Raw genomic sequence first — 27669 nt, forward strand, 5'->3', positions numbered from 1 at the left:
CCTCGCCAGGCTCGCCCCGCACACTTGTGCTGTCACTCAGCCGGGTCCTGTCCCAGCAGAAGGCGTCGCTCCCGCCGCCGGACATTCGGCCTGCTGCCCGTCGCCGGGCCATGGGCGCCGCGCTCCTCCTCGCTCTCGGGCTGCTGGCCCAGGTAAGGCACGGGCGCTGCGCGGGGGTCTCTGGCCGTCCCGGCCTCGGGGACCACTGGCTCTGGCCGCCTGGTGAGCGTCCCCCCTCACTCAGCTCGGGTTTCAGCCCCTGGCCCGAGAGCCGAGAGTTCTGCGTGGGGCAGCCCTGTTCAGGGGGGAGTGTAACCGCCTCTGCTGGGCCGACGGGGAGCCAAGTTCGGGGACGGCCAGGAGAGCCCCCAGAAGGCGGGCCCTCACTCCGGAGGTGCGCCCCTCAGCCCTGCTGGGGTCTGGGAGTGTTCAGTCTTGGGGGAGGCGAGGGAGAGGGGGCGGCAGAAGCACCCCCCGCTGGGAAAGCCTGGAGGCCTGGTCCCTAGGGACACCCCCCCCCCCCCCCCCCCGTGAGCTGGCAGGTGATTCCTCTTCGTCTAGTTGGGTGGAGTCCGAGCCTCCGTGTGTCCCGCCGGCAGGGGCAGCTGTGGGCTCTGCCCTCCGGAAACCCCCTCTCCCTGGGGAACCCTGTGCCCAGCACGCACAGCGGCCGCCCTCCGCACCTCCCCCTGGGCCCTGGTCTCCCTGGTGGGAGCAGGACAGGCGGCAGGAAACACAGGCCGCCCCACTCGCCACACGGGCACCCCTGGGTGGGTGGGACCGCATCCTCTCGGCCCTTGGCTGCTGGGCAGGCGCTAGGCTGGGGCCAGGAGTGGAGCGTGTGGCCTCAGTGGTGGTCTCCGGGCTTCGGGGGGCTGGGCTAAGCTGTGGCCACTGGTGAGGGCCGGGGGCCAGGAGGACGGCCTCAGGCCTCTTACACCTGACGGGTGAGGGTGAGGAGCACAGGGCCTGCCCTGCGCCCGCGAATCATCACTCACTGCTACACTTCCAGAGCCGTCATGCAGCGCCCCAGGCTGGTGAGCGCCCCCCTCACTCCCGCGGCGCCCCCAGCTCCAGCTCACCAGCTCGGGTTTCAGCCCCTGGCAGCTGACTAGGTGCCGTCCCCTCCAGCAGCTGGCCCCCGCCCCAGCTACCCACACCCCTGCCTCTGGGCCTACACTGACCCCCATGGAGACGGTGCCGGCCGCTCCCCACTGCCATGTCCAACGGACCCAGAGTGAGGCCGTGGTCACCCTTGCCCGGCACAGCTTGGCGGCCCACTGCTGGGAGCCAACCCGGGGCAGCGGGCTCTCTGCCCCCACCCCAGGGCCCGGATGCCCCCATGCGCTCCAGAAGGTTCCAGGCTGCAACGCCCCCTCCCCACTATTCCTGCCCCTGCCCCGCATCAGGCGGCATGTCCTCGGAGGCCCACTCCTGGGTCTGGGGGTGTCATCCTTTGACCGGGCCCCGGGGGGACTCTGCTGCGGGGGAGGGGAATAGATCCCTCTCAGATGCCTCTCCCCTCCCCTCGGGTCATGCCCAATGCACCCGCTCGCAGACAGCTGGGGACTGCGGGAATTCTGGTGGCGCTGGGAGAGCAGCCAACGGGCCTGGCCACTCATGTTCCCGCACTCCCCGCGGCTCAAATTAGCTCCGGTGTGAGGGGAGCGACTTCGGGATTGGCCGACATATGTCTGCGTCAGGACCTCGCACGGCCCTCCCCCATCCAGCTCAGCTTTCAGACTTTTGTCCTCTCCTGTCCAGCCACACGGGTCCTGCAGCCGCTTCCCGGACACACCTTCCTCCACCTCCGGGAGCCCCCCACCAGGGCTGTCTCGGGTGGGCCCCTGGGGTTGGGGCCTGTTGACCAGACTCCGCACAGGCCCGTCATCTGCTTGGTGGCCTTGGACGAGGCTCACCCTTCCTTTGTGTTGCCTGAAATCTCAGCCAGGGGGCTTAGCGTGTGTCTTTTTGGAGCTGGCCTCTATCGGCCCCTCACCTGTGCCCGTGGTGTCCCCAGTAGCTGGGCCTACACTGGGACCCCACCCTGCCTGGGGGTGAGGAGCCCAGATGGCAGACCCACGTGCTGCTGTTAGGGGCCCCAAGCCTGCGTCCGGCTCCGCTGAGCCACGTCGCTGCCCGTGCACTCACGTGCGGGGACACCCCTCCAACATCACTTCCGGGCCTGGGTCCCTCAGATTCCAGGAAGCAGGTGGGAGGCCTGGAGCCTGGGGGAACGTGGGTGGGGTTTGCTTGGGCTGAGGGAGAGGCCCCACAAGCTTCCCGGGCCTGAGCCCCTTCCCCACCCCCCCGCTGGAATCCAGGCCACCCTGTTCCTGGACGGCCTGGCAGGCATCAGGCATGCCAGGAATGGACCCAGCTGTCTGCCTGGCCCTGAGAGGCCCCTGCGGTTCTCCCCTGAGCCCCCCTCCAGCTGTTGCGGGCTTCAGAGGAGGGGCGAGGATGGCGAGGCGAAGGGACAGCTGTTTTCTCCAGCCTCCCCCCCAACCCCCGCCGACTGGGGCAGGCACCGTGCTCTCGCTGTCCTGCCCACCTTGAGAGGATGGCGCCCGATCTGGCTTCCCTCCACGGCCCTGCTTACTGTCACACCGATGTGGGGCTGACTCCTCTGCCTGTTCTGGAGAAGACCGTGTGTGTCTGCCGTGGGGACCGTCCTGTTCCAGGACTTTCCCATTGCTTCAGGGGGTCTTCACGCTTTGCAAAGACCCCAGCAGTGTGGCTGAGGCTCCCTCCCAGAGGCCACGTGGCTCCGCAGAGCCCCAGAGCCCCTTCCCCAGCCGTGGCGGCCTCCGAGTTGCGTAAGGGTTGCCCGATTGCAGGGAGATGGAAGATGCTCACCCTTCCGTCGACCAAGATGCACACGGCTCTCCCGCCTGCCCCTCACAGGGGCCACTAGAGGCCGTAGTGCCAGGAGCCGAAGCAGGCTCTCCTCTCTGTCTCCCTGGCCGCCCTGGTCACCAGCCTCTCTACCCAGGGCAGGTGAGCGATCAGCTTTCCTCCCAGGAGACAGGGCCGCGCCTCGTAATTCTTTGTTCCGAACCCACCGAGGACTGGTGGAGAGAAGCGGAGAGCTCTGCAGGCTGCCCCCAGGCGCCCAGGCAGCACAGACCCCTGCAGAGGGCAAGGGCAGCAGGCATTCCCTCCAGGGCTCAGGCACTTGATCTCTTCTGAACGGTTGAGGGTGGGGTGCATCCCCACGCAGAGCCTCTGAGGTGTGGGGGGGAGCCAGGTGGGCTGTGTGACCCTCAAGTCCCGCCTCTCAGCCCTGTGCCTGCCTTGATTCCCAGATGTTCCCAAGAACATCCGGGACCCCCTGGGAGTTCGAACTCTAGGCCTGGGGTAGACTGGTGGAATCCGTGTTTTTTACTGACCTTGGTTGGTTCTGATGACGAGTCAAGTCTGGAAGCCCCAGCCGGTGGTGAAGTAGCCCAGCCCCACTGCGGGGGCCTGAAGGGGAGGAGGTGCCATCACAGATCCCAGGGGACAGGAACCGCCCAGAGGCCAGAGAGGCATCTGGAAGGAAGCGTCTTTGGAGGAGGTGGCCGTCTGCTCTCCGGCTCAGGGCCTTGCCCACCATGGCCTGCAGCTAGACAGTGTCACCCGCCCTGGCCCTTGCCTGGGTCCGGGGTGGGCGAGGCCACTCCTGCCCCTGCAGTGGGGTTGTAGGGTGCTCACCGCGCTGCTGAACCCCAGGAGCTCCGAACCAGCCGGGGAGCTCTCTTCCTCGGTAGCCGTGGGGCTGGGAGCTGGGGCTGGGACCTCAGCAAGGGGGCGGTGGCCCGGCGTCTCTAGGGCTTCCAGGCTGTTCTCTCAGGCTCTTGGCTGAGGGTGCGGCAGAGGGTGCACACGGGGGAGCCACTGGGAGACGTGGGTCCCTGCTGCCCGTTGGATCTGTGTGGTGCGGGGCCGGTGAGGGTGGCAGCGTTTGTGAGCAGCGTGCGCTCTACGTCCACGGCTCTGTGCACGTGGCTTCGTCCCGGCTCCAACGTCCCGTGCTTCCCAGGCGGCTCCCAGGCCTTACCCGGCCACCTGCGTCTTCTGGGCAGGGGCTGGCGGGAGGACAAAGGACACACTGAGAAGCGTCCCGGGAGCCGGAAGTCGGCTGCAGCCCAGTCTGGCCGCGCCACCTACTGCAGCCTCTGATCTGGGCGAGGGGCCCCTGCCAAGGCTCTGCGGCTTCTGCTGACCTCGTGGCCTTGGGCCGTGGAGAGTCTGGGACCCAGGACTCCCAGACTCCGCCCCGGCCACATGCCCGGTGCCGAGCCGGCGGGCGTCCTGGAGTGTCAGCAGGGCTGCTGGCAGGGAGGGGGCAGCGGAGGCTTGGAGGCGGGCTGCCGGGGCGGAGGGGCCGGCCCAGGTATGGACAGGGCAGTGTGTCCCCCAGTGCCTCTTCAAGAGCCTGAGGCGCAGGAGCACCTGCAGGCTGTCCCTCACCCCTGCCCAGCCCCAGGCTCCCCCCTCCCCGCTGAGCTCGGGGCGCTGCCTCCGTGTCGGGGGGCATCCCAGAGATGCTCCTTGCGACGGAGGTTCGGCGCTGGTGGACCTGTGCCTCCCGCCTGTGCTGCTTCCTGAGGGCTGAGAGGGGCTGGGGAGGGGCGGGGAACGGCGGGGCTGGGGGCAAGGGAGCTGCTGCCCCAAGATGCCCAGGAAACAGACGCTATCCCCCCGAGCCTGTGACAAAGGCCGGCAGGTCTCCGCTTGGCGGGAACCCCATGCTGGCCTGTGCTGGGCCGTCTTGGGGAGAAGCCAGCTGCCCGGGAGGCTTGGAGCCCGCGCTGCCATCTGTCGGGCCACGGGGAGCTTGGGGGCCTGCTGAACCTCCCGGCCCTTTCTCCAAGCCGGGTGTGCTGCTGCCTGGACCCCAGGCCCCTGGCATTTCAAGGGCGGTGGCAGCATGAGGACGGGGAACCGGGGAGGTGGCCCGGGGCCCCCCAGGGAGGCTGACTTTAGTTTGGATGTCAGTGCGGTTCTGTCAGCAAAGCGTACAAGGACGCAGGGGGGCAGAACGGGGGCACAGGCCAGAGGTTGCCCGGAAGAGCAGCCTCCTGGCTGAGGGCGTCTCCTCCCTCCTCTGCCCCCCAAGTCCCCCCACTCTGCAGTCACCAGCCCCCCTTCCCTGAGGCACCCGCCCAGGCCCAGTCCCTCTACCGGCTGCGAAGGGGGGAGGGGTGGAAACCTCAGCCGAAGTCGGGGGACCGGGCGGCCGGGGTCGAGGGGTCGAGGGGTCGAGGGGTCGAGGGGACGTGGAGGGGGAGGAAGCCCCCTCCCAAAGGGCCCGGGGCCAATCCTGCAGCACAGGGAGCTGGGGAAGGGCCTGGCAGCATCTCCCGCCGCCGCCCTGCCTTGAATCTGGAGGGGGGCTGGGAAGGGGGCAGCTGCAAACGCGGGGGGGTTGGGGGGTCATGACAGCCGTGGAAGGCGCGTGGCTCACGGTCCCCTATAGCCAAGCCGAGCTGGGTCCCAGTAGCGTCCCTGCCCCCGCCCTGGGCCCTGACAGCCCTTATCCAAGTGCATCCAGGCTCTTTGCCCTCCAAGCGTGCCCCAGCGTCGGCCCCACTCATGACTCGGGGAGCACAGAGGGCCCCCAGGGCCCCCACGCGCAGCCGGCCAGCGTGCCTGAGCCCACACTCAGACGAGCCGCTGCCCGATCAAGGCGCGGGTTTCGGAGACCACGTGTTTAAACCAGGGCTGTCCCAGGAGACTCTGGGTGTTTTGGGGGGGCTGCCTCCAGCTCTGCCCTCGCCCCGCCAGGTGGCTTCCTTCTCTGGGCCTCAGTTTCCCCGTCTGCGGGGTGGGGGGGTCGAGCTGACAGTGGGTCTGGGGAGGGTTCCGGCCCCGCGGGCGCCCCGCCCCCTGCCAGCTTCCTGACTAGCCTCAGTGGTGCTGAGCCCAGAGCTCAGCGGGTGGTGGCCGGGCGGGGGTGCATATCCCGGGCCCCGCCTGTTGGGTAACATCGGGGGACACGGCTGCCCCGCACTCCGTCCTGCCTCTGCAGCCCCACAGGCCCCGAGCGCTGGGCTTCGGGGACGTTGCGCGCAGGGCGCCCCTGTCCTCTGGGCGTGCGGAGCCGGAGACGGCGTCCCGGGTGGCAGGTACTAAAGTGTTGGTCAGACGGTCACACCCGGTTCCACGGTTCCGGGAGGAAAACAGCCCGGGCTGGGGATGGGCTCTGGGGCATCGGGGTCCAGAACACTCCAGCTGCCCCGTGCTCCCCGCCGGCCCCTCAGCCTCACGGCTGCACGCGCCCCACCCCGCTGCCAGTGCCTAGAGGCAGAGGGGGGGGCGGCCCACCCCAGCCCCACGGGCAGCTGCCGCAGGGGGCGGGGAGCTGGGAGCTCAGCTACATTTCATTTCCACAAAGCAGCCCCGGGACACACGGCCCACCGCCCGATCCGCAGAGGCGCGTGGACTGTCCCCCTCCCCAGCCTGGCAGAGGAGACCCGCCGTGGGAACAGCTGCCCTGGGTGCCGGAGGGCTGGGCGCGCTGGCCCCCCAGGTGGCCCCCCTCTCTGGGCGTCTTAGGACAAAAGCGCTGGCCTGGTCAACCTCGACCAGCCCTCCAGGGTTCAAGTCACGAGGAGGCCCGGGATGGCCGCGTGTCCCCTCCCACTGGCCCCAGCCCAGCCCCGCTGTCCTTCCTCTTCAACCCACCACCCCCCCGGGCCTCGCCTCCCATCCCCGGGCTCCCGGGAGCCAGGCTGCTTTCTGTCCCCCTGAGCACCCCATGCCCCCCAAGTCCTGGAGCCCGAACCTCTGCGGGCCACACAACGGAGGGCTTGGCAGCCAGGGAGGGGACGTCCCAGCCCCGGTGGGGGAGCTCTGGGCGCTGCTGTGGTGGTGACGGAGGTTTTTCTTTGTTGCAGAGCCTGTGCCTGTCAGTGGGGGTCCCCGGGCTGAGGAGGCCCCACACCCTGTACCCCTGGCACCGGGGGCCGGCGGCGGGCCGCGTGCGGAGAGCCTGGGTGATCCCTCCCATCAGTGTGTCTGAGAACCACAAGCGCCTGCCCTTCCCCCTGGTGCAGGTGAGGGCCCGACAGGGGCCCCAAAGCCGTGTGCTTTAGGACGGGGACACCCCTGGGGCCACAGGCTGAGCGACCCCATCCCAGCTGGGGGAGGGACCGGGGGGCTGCAGAGAGGGGAGAGCCCTCCCCTGGGGCACCTCCACAGCCCATTACCTGTCGCACAGATCAAGTCGGACAAGCAGCAGCTGGGCAGCATCATCTACAGCATCCAGGGCCCCGGCGTGGACGAGGAGCCCCGGGGGGTCTTCTCCATAGACAAGTTCACAGGGAAGGTGTCCCTGAATGCCATGCTGGACCGAGAGAAGACAGACCGCTTCAGGGTGGGCCCCTCCCCCCTCCCCCTCCCCCTCCCCCCTCCCCCCTCCCCCTCCCCCTTCCCCTCCCCTCCCCTTCCCCCCTCCCCCTCCCCTCCCCTCCCCCTCCCCTCCCCTTCCCCCCTCCCCTCCCCCTTCCCCCTCCCCCTCCCCCTTCTCCCCTCCCTCCCCTCCCCACCCCTCCCCTTCCCCGCCCTGCCCCGCCCTATGGGGGGCCATGGCCGCACCTCCACCAGCATCGTTAACTGGGGGGCAGGGGTGGGATTTGGGACCGGCTGCCCAAGGAGGCAGGTGCTCAGGATCACAGGCTCACAGGCAGGTACGTGGGCAGACCGAGCGCTGGGTCCTGCCCAGGACGACTGGGCAGCCAGCATCAGGGTGGGCGGCAGCCTTCCCAGGAAAGCAACACCGGGCACTGGTGTGGCCGGTTCTCCCCCAGCCTGCTGTGTGTGCTGAGCGTGGCTTGCCATGAGGAATCCCACGGAACTGGCCACCCCCAGCGGCAGCTGCCCCGTGACTGTCAGGGCGGGGCGGCAGGGGGGGTGGGATGGGATCCGCCCATTGGAGGCCGTGGGATGGTGGGGTCTGAGAGAAGGGGCAGTGGGGAGGGCTGGGCAGGGGCCGAGGAGGGGAGCCTGGAGCTCGCCTGAGTCCCCTACAGGCAGGTGGTCAGCCCCCCAGCCTGGCCTCCCTGAGATGGTGGTCAGAGGTGCCCCTGGGAGGGGGCTGCAGCCTTTGCATTTCCTGTGCCCTGAGTCTCCCTCAGGCTTTGAGAACCAGCTCTGGGTTCCCTTACACAGAGAGTTAGAGGGTGTGTTTCCCCTGGAAGCTGTGCCAGGTCTGTTCTCCCAAGGGACAGGGGATGTTTGAAGTTGACATTTCACGTGTGGAGAGGAAACTTCAAAAGCAGCCAAAACCGTTCACAGAAAAAGGGAGAGAGACCAGGAGCGCTAGGGAGGGCGTTGCTTCGGTCGCGCTCGAAACCTAGCTGTGGGCTTCCTGGTGGCCAAGGCCGGCGGGGGAGCGCGGCGGCCGCCCTGCCTGCTGGGAGGACCCAGGCTCCCCTCGAGGGAGGCGCCACGTGCCGGCACCGCCCCGTCCCCGGCAGGACACGGAGTCCGCGCTCACTGGCGCTCTTGCCGCTGTGGGGGCCGCGGTGCCAGCGCCTGCTCTCTGCTTGACCAGCTCAGGGCCTTTGCTCTGGACCTGGGGGGGTCCACGCTGGAGGAGCCCACGGACCTGGAGATCGTGGTTGTGGACCAGAACGACAACCGGCCCGTGTTCAGGCAGGAGGTGTTCACCGGCCGGGTGCCCGAGGGCGCTGTCCCAGGTGAGCCGGTGGGTGCGCGCTGGGGGAGGGAGCGCCGCCGAGGGCGCCGGGCGGGCCAAGTCCCGCGTTTGCCGTCAGCCGGAACTTCAGACGTCCTGCAGGGAGTCTGGAAACACGGCAGCGGTCGCCAGGACGGAGGGAATTTCCACCCGTTGACTCAAGCCTCTTCCCGCTGCAGTACAACCGCCAACCCCCAAATCTTGCAGAGTTCAGAGAGGCTGCTCCTGGCTGGCGAGGCTCTGCTGGTTTCTGTTGCGCTCTCCTCCTCCCCCTCCCGCTCCTCCCCGCTCCCCTCCTCCCCCTCCCGCTCCCCCCGCCTCCCCTCCTCCCCCTCCCACCCCCTCCCCCCTCCTCCTAGGTAGAGGTGACATTCACATAACATAAAATTAACCAGTTTGAAGCGAACTCTTCAGGCATTTAGCACATTCGTGGTGCTGTGCAACCAACACCTCTGTCTCCTTCACCCCCCGACAGGCGCCCCCCCCCAGCCCGTTATCGGTCACCGCCTCGCACCGCTTATTCACTCTACACGGACTGCAGAGACCGCTGACCCTCTGTCCCTTCCGCGTCCCCACGGGGCAGACCCGCTGGCCTGATTCTGTTCCAGGCGGGACAGACATTCCAGACAGGGATCTGCTCCTTCCCCTCCCACTTGGTCCCCGGGGCTCGGGTCAAACCCCAGGCTGGTTGCAGACCGGAGGCCTTCAGAGCGGCGTGACTTCAGAGTCGGGGGTTTAACACTAACACATGGTAGCATCTCACCTGCACGCCCGTTTAGCTTCAGCTGCCCGATTGGGCCCTTTACAGCACAGGAGGTCCTGCCTCTGTCCCCAGGACCTGGTTCTTGTCTGAGCCGCCCACCGTTTCCTTTACGGCCCTTTGCACACGGAGGGTGGTCGCTTCAGTTCTGTCTGGTTGGCCGTACATCTGGTTCTGTTGGCTGTTTAATCTCTAGGGTGGAATTTGTCCCTCTTCCTCTGTGTGTAAGAGCACAGCAGAGGTGGGGGCCAGCCCACTGTGGGGAGAGGGGACGGGCCGAGCCTCTGCCACTGCTTGAGCTCGGTTCCCGGGGGCCTCTCTGCGCTCCCACCACGGCAGCACAGCCCTGTGTGCAGAGGGGCCCCTAGCAGGGTGGCGACCCTTGTGTGCTACCTGGCAGGGCTCCTGGGGTACAGGGGGGCGGGCGGCCGCGCTCGTAGGTGGTCCCTGAGCCCCTGGGGTGGGGCTCCCTCAGGGTCCCTGCTCCTCCCCCAAAGGCAAGGCGCCGTCCCTCCAGCCCAGCAGCCCCATCCTCACCCTGTGACTGTGGACCACCCTGTGGCCCGAGCCGAGGGGCCCTCCCGGGTCTCCGCCCGCCCCACCTTCCCTGGGAGCACTCAGCGGGCTCATGGGAAGGGGCACAGACCCCCGTGTGGGCACCCAGGGACCTCTAGCATCCGTGCCAATCCCGGCCCCTCTTCCTGCTTCCGTGGGCTCGCTGCACCTGCTCCCCCGGGGGAGCCCCAGCGTGTGCACCTCCTGGGGGTCACGGCCTGGACTCGGGGGTGTCCCGTCGCCTGTGCGTCACCATCGGACGGGCTCGCGCAGGTGTGATCTTGATTCCGCTCTGTTCTCATCGTGGCGGCAGGACTGAGGCCCCCGCCCGCGCACGCTGCCTCGCCGGGGACGGGTCCTCAGCCGCTAGGTGTCCGTGACGCTGACTTCTGTTTGGCCAAGTTTTATTGTGGCAAAATTTAGCATCTTAACCACTCTTAAGTGTACGGGTCGGTGGTTTTAAGCCCGTTCCCGTCGTTGTGCAACCGCCACCAGCATCCACGGAGTTTTCTCATTTTCCCAAACTGCAGCTCTGTCCCCATTAGACACTCCCTCCGCATCTCCCCTGCAGTGCCTGGCACACACTGGCTACTTTTTGTCTCTATGATTTGACCGCGTTTGAGTGGAGTCACGCAGCGCTTGTCCCCCTGGGTCTGGGTGATTTCACTGATCATCTTGTCCTCGGGGCTCATCAGTGTGGTAGCCCCGTGTCAGAGCCACCTTCCTTTTCAAGGCGGAGTAATACTCTACTGGATGTTTATACCACGTTGTGTTTATCTGTTTACTCTCCAGTGGACCCTTGGATTGCTTTCACTTTTTAGCTGTTGTGAATAGTGCGGCAGTGAACGTGGGTGTGCAGATATGTCTTTGAGACCCTGCTTTCAGTTCCTTTGGGTATGTACCCAGGAGTGGGGCCGCTAGGTCAAATGGTAGTTCTATTTTTAATTTTTTAAAATAAATTTATTTATTTTGGCTGCGCTGGGTCTTCGTTGCTGCGTGCGGGCTTTTCTCTAGTCGCGGCGAGCGGGGGCTACTCTTCGTGGCGGTGCGCGGGCTTCTCATTGCGGTGGCTTCTCTCGTTGTGGAGCGCGGGCTCTAGGCGCACGGGCTTCAGTAGTTGTGGCTTGTGGGCTTCAGTAGTTGTGGCACACGGGCTTAGTTGCTCCGCGGCATGTGGGATCTTCCCCGATCAGGGCTCGAACCCGTGTCCCCCGCATTGGCAGGCGGGTTCTTAACCACTGTGCCACCAGGGAAGTCCCTATTTTTAAATTTTTTGAGGATCCTCCATGGTGTTCCCACAGCGGCCGCACCATTTTACATCCCCGCCCACAGTGTGGGAGGGTCCCAGTTTCTCCACAGCCTCACCAGCGCCTGTTGCTTTCTGTTTTGTTTTGTTTTATTGTTGCTAGCAGCCATCCTAATGGGTGTCGGCGTATCTCATGGTTCTCATCTGCATTTCCCTAATGATCAGTCGTGTTGAGCGTTTGTTCATGCGCATATTGACCACTTGTATATCTTCTTTGGAGAAAGGACTATTCAAGTCCTTTGCCCATTTTTGAATTGAGTTGTTTGTTGGTTTTTTTTCTGGTTGAGTTTTACGGGTTCTCTATATATCCTGGACATTAATCCCTTATCAGATATATGATTTGCAAATATTTTCTCCCATTTTGTGGGTTGTCTTTTTACCCTGTTGATAGTGTCTTTTGATGCATTTTTAAATGTTCATGAAGTCCGGTTTGTCTATTTTTGTTGTTGTGGCCTGTGCCTTTGGTGTCATATGCAAGAAATCATTACCTTCGTGACACTACCAGTGTCTTGAAGCTTTTGCCCTGTGTTTTCTCCAAAGAGTCTTGTAGTTTTACATTGTGCGCTTAGGTCTGATCCATTCTGGGTTGGTTTTTTGTGTATTTGCTGTTAAATAATTGCGGGTCCAGCTCCACCCTTCTGCACGTGGATGTGCAGCTTCCCCAGTGCCATTTGCTGGGGAGACTGCGCTCTCCACGCTGAAGGGTCCCGGCGTCCTGTGGAAAATCACCTGCCCGTGGATGTGAGGTTTATTCTTGGGCTCTCTATTCAGTTCCATCGGTCTGTGTGTCTGTCTTGAGGGCAGATGCACACCGATTACTGTGCTTTTGCAGAAAGTTTTGAAATCGGGAAGTGTGTCCTCCAGCTTTGTTCTTTTCCAGGATGGCTTTGGCTATTCGGGGTCCCTTGAGATCTTACAGGAATTTTAGAATGAGTTTTCTGTTTATGTAAAGAAACTGTCCTTAAGATTTTGATAGGGATCGCACTGAATCTGTAGGTCACTCTGGGTGGTACTGACATCGTAGCAACACGTCTTCCAAGCCAGGAACATGGTCTGTCCATTTATTTGTGTTTTCTCAGCTTCTTTCACTGGTCTTTTGTAGTTTTCATTGTGAAAGTCTGTCACCTCCTTGGTCCCGACACTGACCTCCTGAGGCATTTAGGCAGTCGGGTTTTTTTTGTTTTTTTTTTTTTTTATTTTTTTTTATTTTTATTTTTTTTTTTAGCATTTTTAACATCTTTATTTGAGTATAACTGTTTTACAATAGTGGGTTAGTTTCTCCTTTACAACAAAGTGAATCAGTTATACATATACATATGTTCCCATAACTCTTCCCTCTTGTGTCACCCTCCCTCCCACCCTCCCTATCCCACCCCTCTAGGTGGTCACAAAGCACAGAGGTGATCTCCCTCTGTGAACTCCCTCCCGCATAGCTGTGCTATGCGGCAGCTTCCCACTAGCTATCTAATTTACGTTTGGTAGTGTGTATATGTCCCTGCCACTCTCTCACATCGTCGATCGTGTCCGCGTGGGTCTGTGTGGCTGGAGCCCCCTCAGGAGGCATGCACATCCCGTTCCTGGAGATGCCAGTTTGGGTCTGTAGTTCAGGGGGTGTCCGCCAAGCTTCTCCGCTCTGGTTTTTCTCCTTTCCGCTTTGTAATTAATAGGTGCCTTGCGGGAGACCCTTTGAGACCGTGCGGGTACCCTGCTAGCCCTCCAGCTGTCACCTAGCGGCGTTAGCATCCCTGGCGGCTCTTGCCTGCATCGGGCGTTGTTTCTTCTTCGTCATTACTTGGCTCTCTATTGTACGATAGGACCTTCAGTACCCCATATATGAATATATGTGTGTATGTGTTACCCTCCAGGGTTCTTGGCCTTCTTAGTCAATAGAAATTGATCAAAGGCCAGACAAGAAATTCAGGCAAGGCTTTATTGGGGTCCCTGCTGCAGCAGTGGGGAGTGAGAACAAGAAGCAGGTTCCCTTGCTAGCCTGCCCCCTGAGTCGGGGCGAGCTTGTTCCTTGTATGAAGTGTGTCCATGGGTCAGGCCGGGGCGGGGTGGCTTAGGGGGTTTGCTGTGAACAGAAAATTCATTCTAAAATTCCAATAAAATCTCAAGGAACCCTGAACAGCCAAAGCCATCCTGGAAAAGAACAAAGCTGGGGGACACACTTCCTGATTTCAAAACTTTCTCCAAAGGTACAGTAATCAGTGTGCCCCTGCCTTCAAGACAGACACATAGACCATAGACCAATGGAACTGAGTAGAGAGCCCAAGAATAAACCTCACATCCACGGGCAGGTGATTTTCCACAGGACGCCAGGACCCTTCAGCGTGGAGAGCGCAGTCTCCCCAGCAAATGGCGCTGGGAAAGCTGCACATCCACATCCACCACCTTAGGTGGCGGTGTGTGCGTGGGGCACGCACAAGTACCCTGCTTTTGCTCCCGGCCGGTTTTTGCTCTTCAGAAGCGGCAGTTGGGCTTTTTAGCCTCTTTGTATCTCGTCCAGAATTTGCTCTAGCTGCCACATAAGTAGTTATTTCTAGTCCCTTGTAGTTTCTTTGTATCCTGTAGCTCGAGGAGAGCTTGTGTGTCCAGGCGCAAGCCCTGCAGCAAAGGGTCCCAGGTCCCAGCCTGTCTCTTATGTGTTTTGCTCACATGGATCTGTCTGGACTTATGGAGTCTTGCTTCATTCAGTGGGTTATGATTCTTTGCACCGTTGTTTTGAAGCTCACATTGTCCCAGATATGGCTGATCAGAAGCTCATCAAACCGGCGCAGGCCCTTTCAGCAGCCGGAGCTGGGAAATAAGTTCACATATATACAGACGCGCGCGTGTGTGTGCCTGCTCTCTCACGGCTGTGTTAACATGTCTCTGTACCTTCGTCGCAAGTCACGAGTCCTCTCTGGCACCTCCTTCCGATCCAGCTCTGCAGGGTTCCTTTTGGGTCCTCTTCTCTGATGGCGAGAAGCCGGGCTCCAGTCGCCTCAGGAGTTCGCACACTTGCTCAGTCATAGAGAGCCTGGCAGGTGCCTTTGGAAGCGCTTGCCTGCACCCCGGTGGCAGGCTGCCTGTTCGAAACATTGTTTTTGGCTTTAGCCTGGGGTCTAGCTTCGTGCCAGAGTTACCTGCTGAGGTAGCTTCCCACCTTCTAAGGCTGGGTTAGTGGCCGGGTCACTACCGTTCATCAGACACCAGCATGACACTCAGCTGACCCGTCAGGGCCCAGGTGGGGCTGGGATGAGCCCAGCCACAGGTGAGGGGGGGCCAGCTCCTCGGGGGGCCCGAGGCTGGCCCACCTCACCGGGATAGCTCCTGGTACAGCTGATCTGGGCCGGTGGGGGGAGGGGTGGTCAGACCTGAATTGCTCCTGAGGCGCCCCCAGGACCCCTGCGGAGGCCCTTCTCTACTGAGATTCAGGGCCTTGTTTGCCCCAGAGCGCAGGTGAGGCCCGGGGCACTGCTGGGGCTGGTTCCCCAGCGAGCTCGCCTGGTCTGTCTCGGGGTTCTATAGGAGACGGGTGTCAGCTGTGTGCACCCGACCTCTGACCTCATCCCCACAAGTGACACAGGCCAGGACGCCAGGACGCTTGCAGGTGCAAGGCTGATCGGGGGCCTGGACCCGGTGCGACAGGCCACAGGGGAGCGGGCGACGCTCCCTGGCACCCATGGGCGTCACCCCCACACGTCCCGCCCTTCCCAGGCACCTACGTGACCAGGGCTGAGGCCACGGATGCGGACGACCCGGAGACGGACAACGCGGCCCTGCGATACTCCATTCTGGAGCAGGGCGGCCCCCAGCTCTTCAGCATCGACCCACACACGGGGGAGATCCGCACGGTGCAAGTGGGCCTGGACCGCGAGGTGAGGCCACGCAGCTGCACCCTGACAGCTGAGGCAGGGCGGCCCCCCAGACAAGGGGTCCGAGTGCCGCGGACACTCTGTGTGGCCCTGGGCTCCGGCAGACGTGCCCCGCGGGTAGTTGTGCGGTTCAGTCCAGAGACGGCGGGCGTGAGGGGCCCTCAGCGTGTTTTCTGCCGGAGACCTCCCCCACCCCGTCACCTGCAGAGCAGTAGGGTCCCTGGGCCTGGTGTGGGCCCACAGGGACCACGCATGCTGCAGAGAAACAGTCGCTCTCCGGCCAGCCGTGCCCACTCTTCCCCAGTGGGGCCCCTGAGGCCCCTGGCTGCCGGGCTTCTGTGTGGCATTGGCACCTCACCTCTAGGAAGCCCTCCTTGGTTTCCCCAGAGCCACTCACTGCATCGGTTGATCTCTGTCCCCTCTCTCGGCAGCTGCACCTGGCTCCCCAGGGCAGGGACCCCACACCCCAGTGCAGCAGGTGCCCCATAAGTGCTTATCCGACTCGGCAACCGACCTCTTGCCCGCTCACAGGCTGGGGCAGAGTCGGGTCGACAGTGGTGCCGTCGGGCCCTGAGAGGCTAGGCATCGTGATTTGCCCCGGCGCACAGGGGCAGGGCGGGTGCTGGAGCCTCGTGGGGTGGGCCTGCCCTGCCCCCAGGCCCCAAGGTGGCTGCCCGGCCCCACCCTGCACTCCACCTGGGTCTCCTGGCCCCATGTCACTGTGCTCCTAGGTGGTCGCCGTGTACAATCTGACCCTGCAGGTGGCGGACATGTCTGGAGACGGCCTCACCGCCACTGCCTCGGCCATCATCACGCTGGAGGATGTCAATGACAACGCCCCCGAGTTCACCAGGGGTCAGGTGCTGCCGCCGTCCTCACCTCCACCGGCCGCTGCTCAGCGCTGACCCCCCCCAGAACCCTGGGGCTTGTGGTGGGTGGGAGGCTAGGTGCTCCACAGCGAGCGGAGGTATCCTGTGTGGATCGTGCAGGACACCCCACCAGAGGCCAGCGTGGGGCGCCGTGAGCATCTCAGGAGCCGGACGGCCCTGGGGGGAAGCCACCAAGACCCTGGGGTGTGACCTGCCCCGAGCCTCCCTGGGCGGGAGGGAGCAGCAGCCCTGCCCTCCGGGGAGGAGGTGCCCAGCACGTGGCCGAGACCGGGAGGGGCTCCTGGTGCCCTGGACGCCGCATGGGTGGTCGGTGGGAGGGTGACCCCTCAGGGGACCGTCCCCCAGCCACCCGTGGGTGACGGGGCCGAGTTCCCACAGTTCTTCCTGGAGGCCACAGAGGCCGTCAGCGGAGTGGACGTGGGGCGGCTTGAGGTAGAGGACCGGGACCTGCCCGGCTCCCCCAACTGGGTGGCCCGGTTCACCATCCTGGAGGGCGACCCTGACCGGCAGTTCGCCATCCGCACCGACCCCGGGACCAACGAGGGCGTGCTGTCCGTGGTGAAGGTGAGCCGAGGAGGGCGCCTCTCCTCCCACCCCGGGACCCCGTTTGGACCCTCGGTGCATCCTTAGAAGGGGAGCCGAGGGGACCAAGAACGCCAGGACTGTGGGCTCGGGCCACGCTGACCACAGGGGGACAGGGCTGGAAGGAGGGGGCAAGGCCACGTGTTACTTCCAGTGTCTTGCCCCTTAAAAGTATATGATCGGGCTTCCCTGGTGGCGCAGTGGTTGAGAATCCGCCTGCCGATGCAGGAGACACGGGTTCGTGCCCTGGTCCGGGAAGATCCCACATGCCGCGGAGCAACTAAGCCCGTGAGCCATGGCCGCTGGGCCTGCGCGTCCGGAGCCTGTGCTCCGCAGCGGGAGAGGCCACAACAGTGAGAGGCCCGCATACCGCAAAAAAAAAGTATATGATCAACATGCACAAATACAGACCTCACATGTCGGCCAACTTGAGACCAGAGACGAAACCAGTAGGAGATACGTGTGCACACATACGTGTGTATGCACACAGGTGCATACACACACGTGCAGAGAGATGCAGATGAGCTGTCAACACAGGAAGAGCTTGACTGCCAGAGACTGGCTCATGCCGGCCGTCGTGCAGGCGGCTGGCGAGTCCGGAGTCTGCAGGGCTGCGACAGGCTGCAAAATCAGGAGCTGAGGCTGCATCTGGAGGTGGGACCCCTTCTTCCTCAGGGCAACCTCAGGTTTGCTCTCAGAGACTGTCACCCACAGATGAGACCCACCCAAGTTCTCCGGGACCACCTTCTTTATTTAAAGGCAGCTGATTGTACAGGTCAGTTCAACCACGTCCACCAAATACCTTCTTAGCAAGACCCAGCTGAGTGTCTGCTTGAGGCATTGAGGAGGATGCCCGGCCAGGGGACGGGAAACTGACCTCACAACACCCAACGGATATGTTTGCGTGATGAGTAGCCGTCATTTTTACATTATTTTTTGTGCCTTTTTGTGCTGCATGATTTTAGTTTTTCCAAGGCTAAAAAGCAGAAGGAAAGAAGGGGCTCTGAGGACAGACCAGAAGAGGCCTCTCCAGCCCGCAGCTGCGTCTGGGTTCCCTGAATGGGGGGGAGGGGTCCGGAGTCCTGACGGGCGGCCGCCCCGCTTCCCCTACAGCCCCTGGACTATGAGAGTCGCGAGCGGTATGACCTCAAAGTGGCGGCGCAGAATGAGGCTCCGCTGCAGCCAGCTGCCCCCAGGGCCGCGCGCGGCCAGGCCAGGGTCAGCGTGCGGGTGCGCGACGTCAACGAGGCGCCCGTGTTCCAGGAGAACCCCCTGCGGACCAGCCTGGCCGAGGGGGCGGCCCCGGGAACCCCCGTGGCCACCTTCTCTGCCCGGGACCCTGACACACGGCAGCCGCAGAGGCTCAGGTAGGGGCCCCGGGTGAGCAGGGGAACTCCCAGCCCGCTCCGCCTCCCAGCCAGCCTAGCAGCACAGCTGAGGGTGCTGAGCCCTGTGCCCTGGGGGTTCCCAATAGGGCCCTGGCAGAGGGCTCATCTGTGTGCATCACCAAGAGCCCAGGGGCTCTCAAGTACCGTGCGTGCGTGCGTGCGTGCGTTCACATGACCTCGTCCTGTAGGCAGGATTGGGCTGCGTCTGGCGCACCCTGACACGGCCCGTCTGTGTTGGCTAGCCTTTGAGCGTCCGGCCCTGTCCGTTCCAGGGAGCCGTTGCTCCCCTAGGACTGGCTGTTACTGTCTTGGATTTCACCCCCTGCCCTGGTCCTGTGTACCCGTGTCTGTCAACATGGTGCCCACCGTTGAATCCTGGCTGTCACTCAGTGGCCGCGGGGCCCTGGGCGGCTCACCTGCCCTCCCTGAGCCTCAGGTTTCTCATCTGTGGATTGGGATGGAAAATACCAGCTTGGGGCTGCGGAAGGGCCGTCCTTAAGGGCCTGTGTCTGTGTGCGTGTGTGCGCGTCTGCACGAGAGCACACCTCTGGGTGCCCGGCTCAGGCTCAGGGCCACTCTGCGCCCTCCTCCCCTCCTCGCCAACAGCTACTCCAAGGGCTACGACCCTGCAGACTGGCTGCAAGTGGACGGGGCCACCGGCCGGGTCCAGACCCAGCGCGTGCTCAGCCCTGCATCCCCCTTCCTCAAGGACGGCTGGTACAGGGCCATCATCCTGGCCCGAGATGATGGTGAGCGTGGAGCTCGGCCTGGGTTCCAGGGCTCCCTAACCCTGGCTGGGGCCCCTGCTGCCGCCCAAGGGCTGACGGGGCGCTCCACCGAGCAGACTTAAGGGGTGGGCGGGGGCTCTGCAGGGGCAAGGGGCCCACCAGGCCTGTCCTGCTTGCAGCCTCCCCGCCCAGCACGGCCACAGGGACCCTGTCCGTTGAGATCCTGGAGGTCAACGACCACGCCCCTGAACTGTCCCCACCGTGGGGCAGCCTGTGCAGCATACCAGACCAGGGCTCCGGCCTTCTCTTGGGGGCCACGGATGAGGACCTGCCCCCCCACGGGGCCCCCTTCCACTTCCAGCTGAGCCCCAGGCTCCCAGAGCTGGCCCGGAACTGGAGCCTCAGCCAGGTTAACGGTGAGCTCTCCCCACGCCCCTGGGGGTCCAGAGCCTGGGGCAGGTCCCCACTGGTTCCCACCTCAGTACACTGCATCCTCAGGCCCTCAGGGATCAGTTATCCTACACAGGGGAAGGGTGGGGAACCGAGGCCTAGCCTCTCAGGATCGCCCCGTGCCCCTGCTGACCGCCGGCACCCTCCACAGTGAGCCACGCGCGCCTGCGGCCGAGGCTCCAGGTCCAGGAGGGGCTGCACCGCCTTAGCCTGCTGCTCCAGGACTCCGGACAGCCGCCCCAGCAGCGCGAGCAGCCCCTGAACGTGACCGTGTGCCGCTGCGGCCTGGACGGCGCCTGCCTGCCGGGGGCCGCCGCGCTGCGGGCGGGTGGCGCGGGCATCAGCCTGGGCGCCCTGGTCATCATGCTGGCCAGTGTCATCCTGCTGCTCTGTGAGTGCCCGAGCCTGCAGAGCTCACTCCCCTGCCACGTGGCCGCCCCGCCCCTTGCCCCGCCCCGCCCTCCTTGCCCCGCCCCCGCCCCACACCGACCTCCGCCGCCCCGCCCCCCCCAGTGCTCGCCCTGCTGGTGGCCCTCCTGGCGCGGTGCCGGCAGCGGTCCTGTGACAAGAGGCTTCTGCACGGGCTGCAGGACGACCTTCGCGACAACATCCTCAACTACGACGAGCAGGGGGGCGGGGAGGAGGACCAGGTGAGGGGCAAGGGGCCTGACAGGGCTGAGGAGGCTCACCAGCGGGGCTGACAGGGCTGAGGGGCTCCCGGGGAGACGCTGACAGGACCGAGGGGGCTCCCCGGGGTGGCCCTGACAGGGCTGAAGAGGCTCCCCGGGGTGGCTGACAGGGCCGAGGGGGCTCCCGGGGGGGCCGAGGGGGCTCCCGGCGGGGCGGCAGGGCCGAGGGGCCTCCCCGGGGGGTGGCTGACGGGGCCGAGAGGGCTCCTCGGGGTGGCCGACAAGGGCTGAGGGGCTTCCGGGGAGACGCTGACAGGACCGATGGGGCTCACGGGGGGGCGGCGGGGCCGAGGGGGCTCCCCGGGGGGGGCCGACGGGGCCGAGGGGGCTCCCGGGGGGGCCGAGGGGGCTCCCGGGGCCCAGCTGGCCGGCGCCTCCCGACCTGCGGTGGCCGCTGCTCAGCCCCGTGCGCTCCGTCCGTCCGTGCCTCCTCAGGATGCCTACGACATGGACCAGCTGCGCCACCCGGCGGAGCTGGCGGCCCTGGGCGCCCCTCTGGGACGGCCTTCCGTGCGCAGAGACGCCCCGTTCAGCTGGGCGCACCCCCAGGCCCCCCGCGTGCTGCCCTCCAGCCCCTCTGACATCGCCGACTTCATCAGCGAGGTAGGTGCCCCAGCGGCGCCCCGAGCCCCGTGCCCGCCCCACGAGCCGGAGGCATCGCGCGCCGGACAGAGGCGCGGCGGTTCTGGCCCCGGAAGGAGAGTCGCCGGAGCGAACCTTGCCTCCGCCCGTCTCCGGGGGCCCCGCGTCGGCCGCGCGGGGGGCGGAGGGCGCTTGGCCGGCACGTGCGGGTCCTGAGCCGCAGGCCTCTCCACAGGGCTTAGCGGCCGTGGACGGTGACCCCACCGTCCCACCCTACGACACGGCTCTCATCTATGACTACGAGGGCGACGGCTCCGTGGCGGGGACGCTGAGCTCCATCCTGTCCAGCCTGGGCGACGAGGACCAGGACTACGGCTGCCTCTGGGACTGGGGGCCCCGCTTTGCCCGGCTGGCCGACTTGTACGGGCCCCCGTGAGGGCAGCAGGGACGAGGCTTCCCGAGGGGACCCGCCCCCGCCCTGCTGCGGGCACGGCCTCGCGGACACGCCGGGCCCGGCCGTGCGTCGAGATGGACAGAGGGCCCCGCGCCCCGCCCTGGGGCCTTGGCCAGCCCTGTCGGCACCGGGGGACGTCAGGGCCCAAAGCCCGCGGCGCAGTGGCCACGAGGCACCCTCGTGCCCCGACAGTCGCCTCCAGTGGGGTCGGAGGCCCGTTCCCAGCTCTGCTTCCCGCCACGCAGCTCTCGCCTCTGCGTGAAAGGAAGCAGCTCTCGGGCAAAGTGAATTAAAAACGTGCTCATCTCTCCAGCGCGCGGTTGGCACGGCGACTTGCAGGGCCTTTCGGCACCTCGGGCCCACCAGGGCTGCGGCCTGGGCCGAGCCCCAGGGGCTGGGGTCAGTGGGAGGGGCTGCGGATGCGTGGCTGTGACGGGGAGGGGACACCAGAGCCCCCTTCAGCCAAGGGTGCGGCCTGAGGGAAGAACCAGCGAGGGTGCCAAGTTCCATGGACGCCTTTATGCTCCCCGCGTGGAGGGGGAGCCAGGGCCCCCCGCAAAGAGGCCTGCTTCCCACCGCCTTCCCGTTCCTTCCCGAGACCCGTCTGCCTGTACTGGCGGGTGGGGTGTCTCTGCAGCCTGCTCACCCCTCCTGGACCAGCTGTGTCCTGGCCCTGGGGAGGGGGGCTGGCGGCGGGCAGGTGGTGCTGGCGGGGCCGGCCCCACGTATTGCAGGAAGAAGCCGTGGCAGCCATGCGTGTCGGTGAGCGGGGCGGCCGCCTGGCCCAGGAACCCAGCTGCCAGCACCAGGCCCAGCCCGGCACCCCTGCAAGAGGGGCGGTGGGACATGGCCCAGCGGGGCATCCAGCGCTCCTGGGGTCGATGGCCCTTAGCGGGCCCCAGGAAAACACCTGCAGAGTCTGGGCGGGAAGCTGCCCCGGGTCAAGCGTTGTCCTTTTCAGTAGAAAACTGAAAGTCAATTTTTGGCCCGGAATCCGACCCTCTCTGGGGGCTCTCACTTCCGACCACCCCCTCCTCCACTCCTGAGCTGATATGCAGATCCTTCTGTTGCCGTTGTCCCCCTCACCACCCAGGAAGAGACACCTGAACTCTGGGCCCGATGGCACGGACCTGGGGGGTGTGGCGAGCGCGGGCTGCACAGGCAGGGCCCTGCCCTCCAGCCCTGCCTCCTGCTCACCACATCACCGTGGGGAAGACCTCGGCTGTAAAGAGGCTGCTGAGGGCGGACACTGCCTGGGGGCCAGGAGCCCCAGGACAGAGACGGACGGCACCGTCCAGCCAGGCAGGTCTGGGGAGGAGGAGAGGGCTCCCACGCTGCCTGCACCCCCTCCCCCTCCTCACCAGTGTCTCAGGGATCCGGGCCTCCCCAGCCTTCCACCTCTGCTCCCGCACCTGGGGTCAGTGGTTGCAGGCTGGCCCCCGTCCAAACCAAGCCCTTATATTAAGCCCCTTCACGTAGAATCTTTTTGGCCCTCACCTCTTTGGGCTTCAGTTTCCCCGGGTGCACACTGGGGAGGTGGGTGGGGAGAGGAGAACAGCAGCCTCATCCGAATGCCTCAAGCCCTGTGCCTGGGATCCCCACCACCACTGGGCAAACCCCCAGCCACACATGACAACTCTGCCAGCCTGCAGGGCCCTGCAGTCACACTGGGCCCCTGCAAGGAGCAGCAGGGATGCCAGGCCCAGGACCAAGGTGCCCAGCAGCAGGACTGGGCGGCGCCCCCAGAGGTCTGTCAGGAGCAGGAAGACAGTAGCCGCTGCCTCCAGACTGGCCTCCAGGAGATAGGGCCAATAGAAGGCGGGGTCACGCGTGGCCAGGTTGCGCGGGAAGCTGGCTCTGATACCGCCCGGCGATCAGCCTGGGAGGCACGGCAAAGCCGCAGGCCCAGCCAGAGCCGGGGACTCTCACCCAATGGGAAAGGCAAAGATCCCTCCCTCCCCTTCGCCCACCCACACCCTCCCCTCCTCACGAACTGAAGCCCAGGATGAGTCCGTTTCTCCAGGCCAGGCAGATATGCCGGAGTTCCAGGACCGAGTAGTGCCAGGGCTGGAGGCTCCCTGCACACAGCACGTCCAGCTCTGTGGCCCCGGGGACATAATGGGGCATGAATGAGGGGATGACACCTCTCCTCCCTCCTCCAGCACCCAGGTCTCCCTTCTCCCTGGCTGGTCCATTACTCATAGCCAGAGAGCTCTCCTCCTCCGAGCTGTCTTTGGGGTCCACACCGCTGGCTTCCGCAAAGCACCACAAGATCTTCCTGCTGCCCTGTGGCCAGCAGCCAGCAGGGAGACTCGGGGAACAGGGCTGGAAACCTGCGGGTTTGGGGTGAGGATGCCAAGGGACCTCCCGGTAGAGAAGGAGCCAGTGGCGAAGCCCAGTGCGTGGCTCTGTGTCCCTGTCCTGTGCCCATCTTCCTGGTGCTGCAGGCAACCCACGTGGCCTCCACAGTGGATATGAACCCCTCTCACCTACCCCCCAAAGAGCGGCAGGGGTCCCGTTGCCAGGGTGCTCAGTCCCTGCAGAAGGCGCCAGTCCTCCAGGAGCAGGGCCGGGCCGGGCAGCAGCAGCATGCCCGCCACAGAGAAGAGGCCAGCCCCCATGGAGAATGCCAGGCGGTGTGGGGCGCCACACAGCTCCAGGCCTGGGCAGACACAGACGGCCTGAGGGCCAGGCCTCTCGGGAGGGCTGCTCTGTCCAGGGCTGTGCTGATCAGTCACTGGCCTGCCCAGGACCTGGACACCTGAGGCCAACGCACTGCTCGCTCTGACACCCGGGCCTGCCCACAAAAAGCAGAGCCCACGGAGCAAACAGTTCCCCGCCCACGTTCTGGAGAAGGGCCCTCAACTGGAGTGCCAGAAAGGCACCCTCCAGTGGGTCAGAGGCCTAGCCTGAGTGGGCACCCCCCAAAGCCCCCCCCCACCGTACTCACGAGCCACATAGAGGGCGAGGGAGGCCCCTGCTAAGGCCCCCGCGCCACGAAGCAGCCGCAAAACCAGCAGGGCTGGAAAGCCAGTGGCCAGGGCCTTGCTGGCCCCCAGGCCCGTGGCCAGCACCAGGGAGCCCACAAACAGCCCGGCAGCCAAACCTAGTGGGCAGCAGGGGACACACGTGGATTTGGGTCAGGAGGGCTCAGGGGAAGTCTGCCAGGGCAGAAGGGAAGGGGCAGTGTGTCATCAGTCACAGCCTGGGCCCAGGAGGACGGAGCCCAGCAACCAGCCCAGGAGGTAGTCCACCTGTTCCAGTGGCACCTTCCAGCCGTCCTCACACACGAGGTTCCACTGTAGGGGACACCAGTCACCCGTCAGCTAGCCAGGACCCCTACCCCCGCTGGAGTTCCCAGAATGTCATGCTGGAAGGGACCCTAGATATCCTGTTCCAATTCCTCCCTGGAGACAAGGGGAAACAGGTACAGAGAGGCAAGGGACTTGCTCACAGTCACACAGCGTGGCCTCCTGAGCCTGGTGGTCTTCATGTGGAACTGGACAAATCCTGGTCTGAGCCCCCAGGGGGTAGAGGCCTGGGGTCCCCAGGACACCCGCATGGAGCCCCAAGTCTGGTTTCTCCTTTGCTCTGGACGGGGTTGCACCTGCCTTTCTCCAGCCACACTCTGCTGCCAGGCTGGCCCCAGGGCCTCTCCTGCCCTTCCCCTCGCCTGTGCACTTCAAGAGTCACTCCCGGAACAGGCTATAAGGCCATGCTCACCGGCTTTTCCCGGCCAAGGGCCCTTGACCTCAGCTTTGCACCTCCCGGCCTACTCTGTTATCTTCTCCTCAAGCTTAACACACCCTTTTGGGTCACACTACGTCAGAGTTTTTATTTTAAAATCCGACTGCTTGTGAAAGCTGGTGGGCGAGGATCCATCACTACACCAAACAGGTGGCCAGGAGGAAGCCCAGCCGGTTCAGGGCCCCCCGTGGGCCTGGCAGGGATGTGGCAACCCTGTCCAAGTTTCCACCTGGGGCCCTTCCTCCCAGGGGCAGGGGGTGGGGCTGCGGGGTAGAGGCTGCCAAAAGGAAGACAGGGTGGGCTGGCCTAGCCAGAGGGTGGGGACGGAGGCCCCATTACCCTCTCTGCTCCTGGAGCCCTGGGATGCGCCCTTGGCGTCCCTGCCCCTAGGCCAGCCTGCACACACCTTACAGGTGGGAAACGGAAGTGACCCAATCACTCTTTTGATTCAGTCTTGGGAGCCCAGTCTGAACACCTGCATAGCCCAAAGCTACAGGTTGCTAGAATGTTCATGGCACCGAAGGGAACTCCAGGCCCTGCTGACGGCTGGGCACCTACCTGCTCAAACCTTCAGCTTACCGCCTCCCTCCCGGACTGCCTGCGCACCTTGGCAGCTCCCAGCCTCGGACTCTGCCTTTAGGCCCCTCACGCTGCCTACTTGGACACCTGCTGCACCGTCAGACAGGAGGGGGCTGAGCCCCCCCGCAATCAAAAGCCCCAGTACCACAGCCCCGGTCGATCAAGGGCCGAAGAGCGAGGCAGGACTGGAGGAGGGGGAACAGAGGAAGGGTGCTGAGGGCGGAGGGGGCGACAGAGCAGGGAGGCAGACACGGGGCGGGGGACGGAGGGGCAGGTGCAGAAGACCTGGGTGACCGGGCTGCGCAGCAGGCCGGAAGCAGGCAGCGCGTAGTGCCAGCCGCGCGTGCAGAACCGCGTGCCGTTGGGGCAGACGCGGGGCGCGGGCTCGGGGTAGCTCAGCGGCAGGCAGGGGACGGGGGCGAGCGCGGGATCCGGCCCGCAGTGGTTCGCGGGCAGCGCGGTGAGCAGAAGCTCCGAGCCCAGCGCCAACCCCAGCGCCACGCACGGCAGCCACGAGGCGGCGGCCAGCAGGCGCCGGAACCGGCCGAAGCTGCCCGTCGCGCGCAGCACCCGCGCCTCCAGCTCCATCCCAGGGCTCTGCACTCCGGCTGACGGCGGGGCGGGGCCTGAGAGGGACGGTACCTGAGGGGCGGGGCCTGAGAGGGCGAGGCCCCATAGGGTCGGGTCGGTGTCGCGCTCTGGAGGCCGGCGGAGCGGGGCCTGGGCGGGGCCCGGAGAGAGGCGGGGCCGGAGAGGGGCGGAGCCCTGGAAGGCAAAGCAGGCAGCTGGGCGGGGCCTGGGCCGGGGGGCGGGGCGGGTGGGTGTGGTCTGGAGCGGGCTGGGGGCGGGGCCATCGAGAGGCCTGGTGAGGGGCCTGGGCGTGCAGGTGAGGGGCCTGGCCGTGGACGCGGGGGCGTGGTCAGCGAGACGTCCTAGCACGGAGCGTGGCCTGGGGTCGCGACCTCCCAGGCGCTTTGGAGCGCGCGAGGTCCGAGCGGCGTCGGAGCAGGAAGGAGGTCTGGAGGCAGCGCCTCGGTCGCTCCCGCGCACCGCGGGCTGACGCTCCCTCAGGCGGCTCGGGGCCTGGAGAGATCCGGGAACGTGAGGGGTTCCCGGCCGGATACTTTCAGGACCCCCAGCCGGCCTCGGGCCAGGCCTGAGGAACGCGGGCCACCACTGCTGCCCGGCGGCCGGCCGCGGCGCTGCAGCCAGAGAGGGAGCGCCTCCGGCCGTCCAGCTCGGACCGTCCAGCTCGAACCCTAACCCGTCCAGCTCCCGTCGTCCTCTGGGGACCGTCCTGCGTGGCCACCGGTGTGCAGCCCCGGCTGAGCGTGGTGTCCGGAAAGGAGAGGCCCCACTCGGTGCTGCGCGTCCTCAGAAGTTTGAGGGTTGGCAAAACGAGGTTCCACGTTACTTTATCCCGCGCTGGTCCTCCTGTGAGCTTGGCTCGGAACACGCTGCACTTCGGCTTAGCCGACACTGTCACCCTGGAGGGTCTTCCATCCCAGGAACAAGGTAAGTCGCGTTTGTCTTTCACTTTTCTTTTTCGCAGGGAGGAAAGTTAAAATAGGTCCTATAGATTATGCTTAATTTTTTTAATTGAAGAAAAATTCACACAACATGAAACTAACCATTTAAGGTACCACCACCACCTTTATCAAGTTCCAGTATATTATCATCACCACGGAAGAAAACCTGGTACTCATTAAGTAATGATTAAATAATCACTCCCTAGTCCTCCTTCAGCCACCTGGCAACCGCCAGCCATACAACACGTGGCCTTTGGGATCTGGCATCTTTCACTTAGAATACTGTTTTCAAGGTTCACCCGCGTGGTAGCAGGTGTCAGGACTTCATTCTCTTTTATGGCTGAATAATGTTCCATTATATAGATATGTCACATTTTGCTTATCCATTCATCTGTTGACGGACATTTAGGTTGCTTCCACTACTTGCCTATTGTGACCTGTGTACAAGTGTTTGACTCCCTATTTTCAGTTCTTTTGGGTGTATACCTAGGAGTGGAATTGCTGGGTCATGTGGTGAGTCTGTGTTTAATTTTTTGAGGACTCACCAAGCCATTTTCCACAGCGGTTGCCTATTTTGCATTCCTACTAGCAATATATGAGGGTTCCAGTTTCTCCACCTCCTTGCCAACACCTGTTTTCTCTTAAAAAAACAAAAACCAAAAAATACCCAACTAGCCCCATCCTGGCTGGTGTGAAATATCTCACTGAGGTGTTTGTTTGTTTTTTTGTTTTTTTTGCCACGCAGAAAGGCTTGTGGGATTACAGTTCCCGTAACCGGGAAACAGGGATCGAACCCAGGCCCTAGCAGTGAAAGCTTACTCAGGTTTTTTTGGTTTTTGTTTTTTTACGTGTTTTTTTTTTTTAACATCTTTATTGGAGTATAA

The 27669-nt window shown here is 64.4% G+C and overlaps 2 protein-coding genes across 3 annotated transcripts; one reads left to right on the forward strand and one right to left on the reverse strand.

Moving 5' to 3' along the window:
- Positions 1-11: 11 nt before the first annotated feature.
- Positions 12-21242, forward strand: CDH15 (cadherin 15). 2 transcript variants are annotated; one of them, XM_059045898.2, is made up of 14 exons: positions 12-152; positions 6885-7043; positions 7208-7363; positions 8543-8687; positions 15010-15170; positions 15899-16027; positions 16436-16621; positions 17753-18006; positions 18634-18776; positions 18935-19171; positions 19357-19596; positions 19719-19855; positions 20330-20497; positions 20712-21242. In XM_059045898.2, the coding sequence occupies exons 1-14, from the start codon at positions 111-113 to the stop codon at positions 20910-20912; spliced, it is 2358 nt and encodes a 785-aa protein (XP_058901881.1). In that variant the 5' UTR covers positions 12-110; the 3' UTR covers positions 20913-21242. The 2 variants fall into 2 exon arrangements, with proteins under 2 accessions (XP_058901881.1, XP_066875616.1); XM_067019515.1 differs by having other exon boundaries at positions 15929-16027.
- On the reverse strand, positions 21232-25844 carry SLC22A31 (solute carrier family 22 member 31). The gene is given in 12 exon segments (XM_059043825.1): positions 21232-21305; positions 21577-21755; positions 22128-22188; positions 22191-22238; positions 22597-22809; positions 22905-23029; positions 23129-23212; positions 23214-23263; positions 23424-23467; positions 23881-24059; positions 24126-24229; positions 25542-25844. Coding segments are annotated over 12 exon segments (1464 nt in total).
- Positions 25845-27669: the final 1825 nt, after the last annotated feature.

This window comes from Kogia breviceps, chromosome 18 (assembly GCF_026419965.1).
Source record: "Kogia breviceps isolate mKogBre1 chromosome 18, mKogBre1 haplotype 1, whole genome shotgun sequence".
NCBI lineage: Eukaryota > Metazoa > Chordata > Mammalia > Artiodactyla > Physeteridae > Kogia > Kogia breviceps.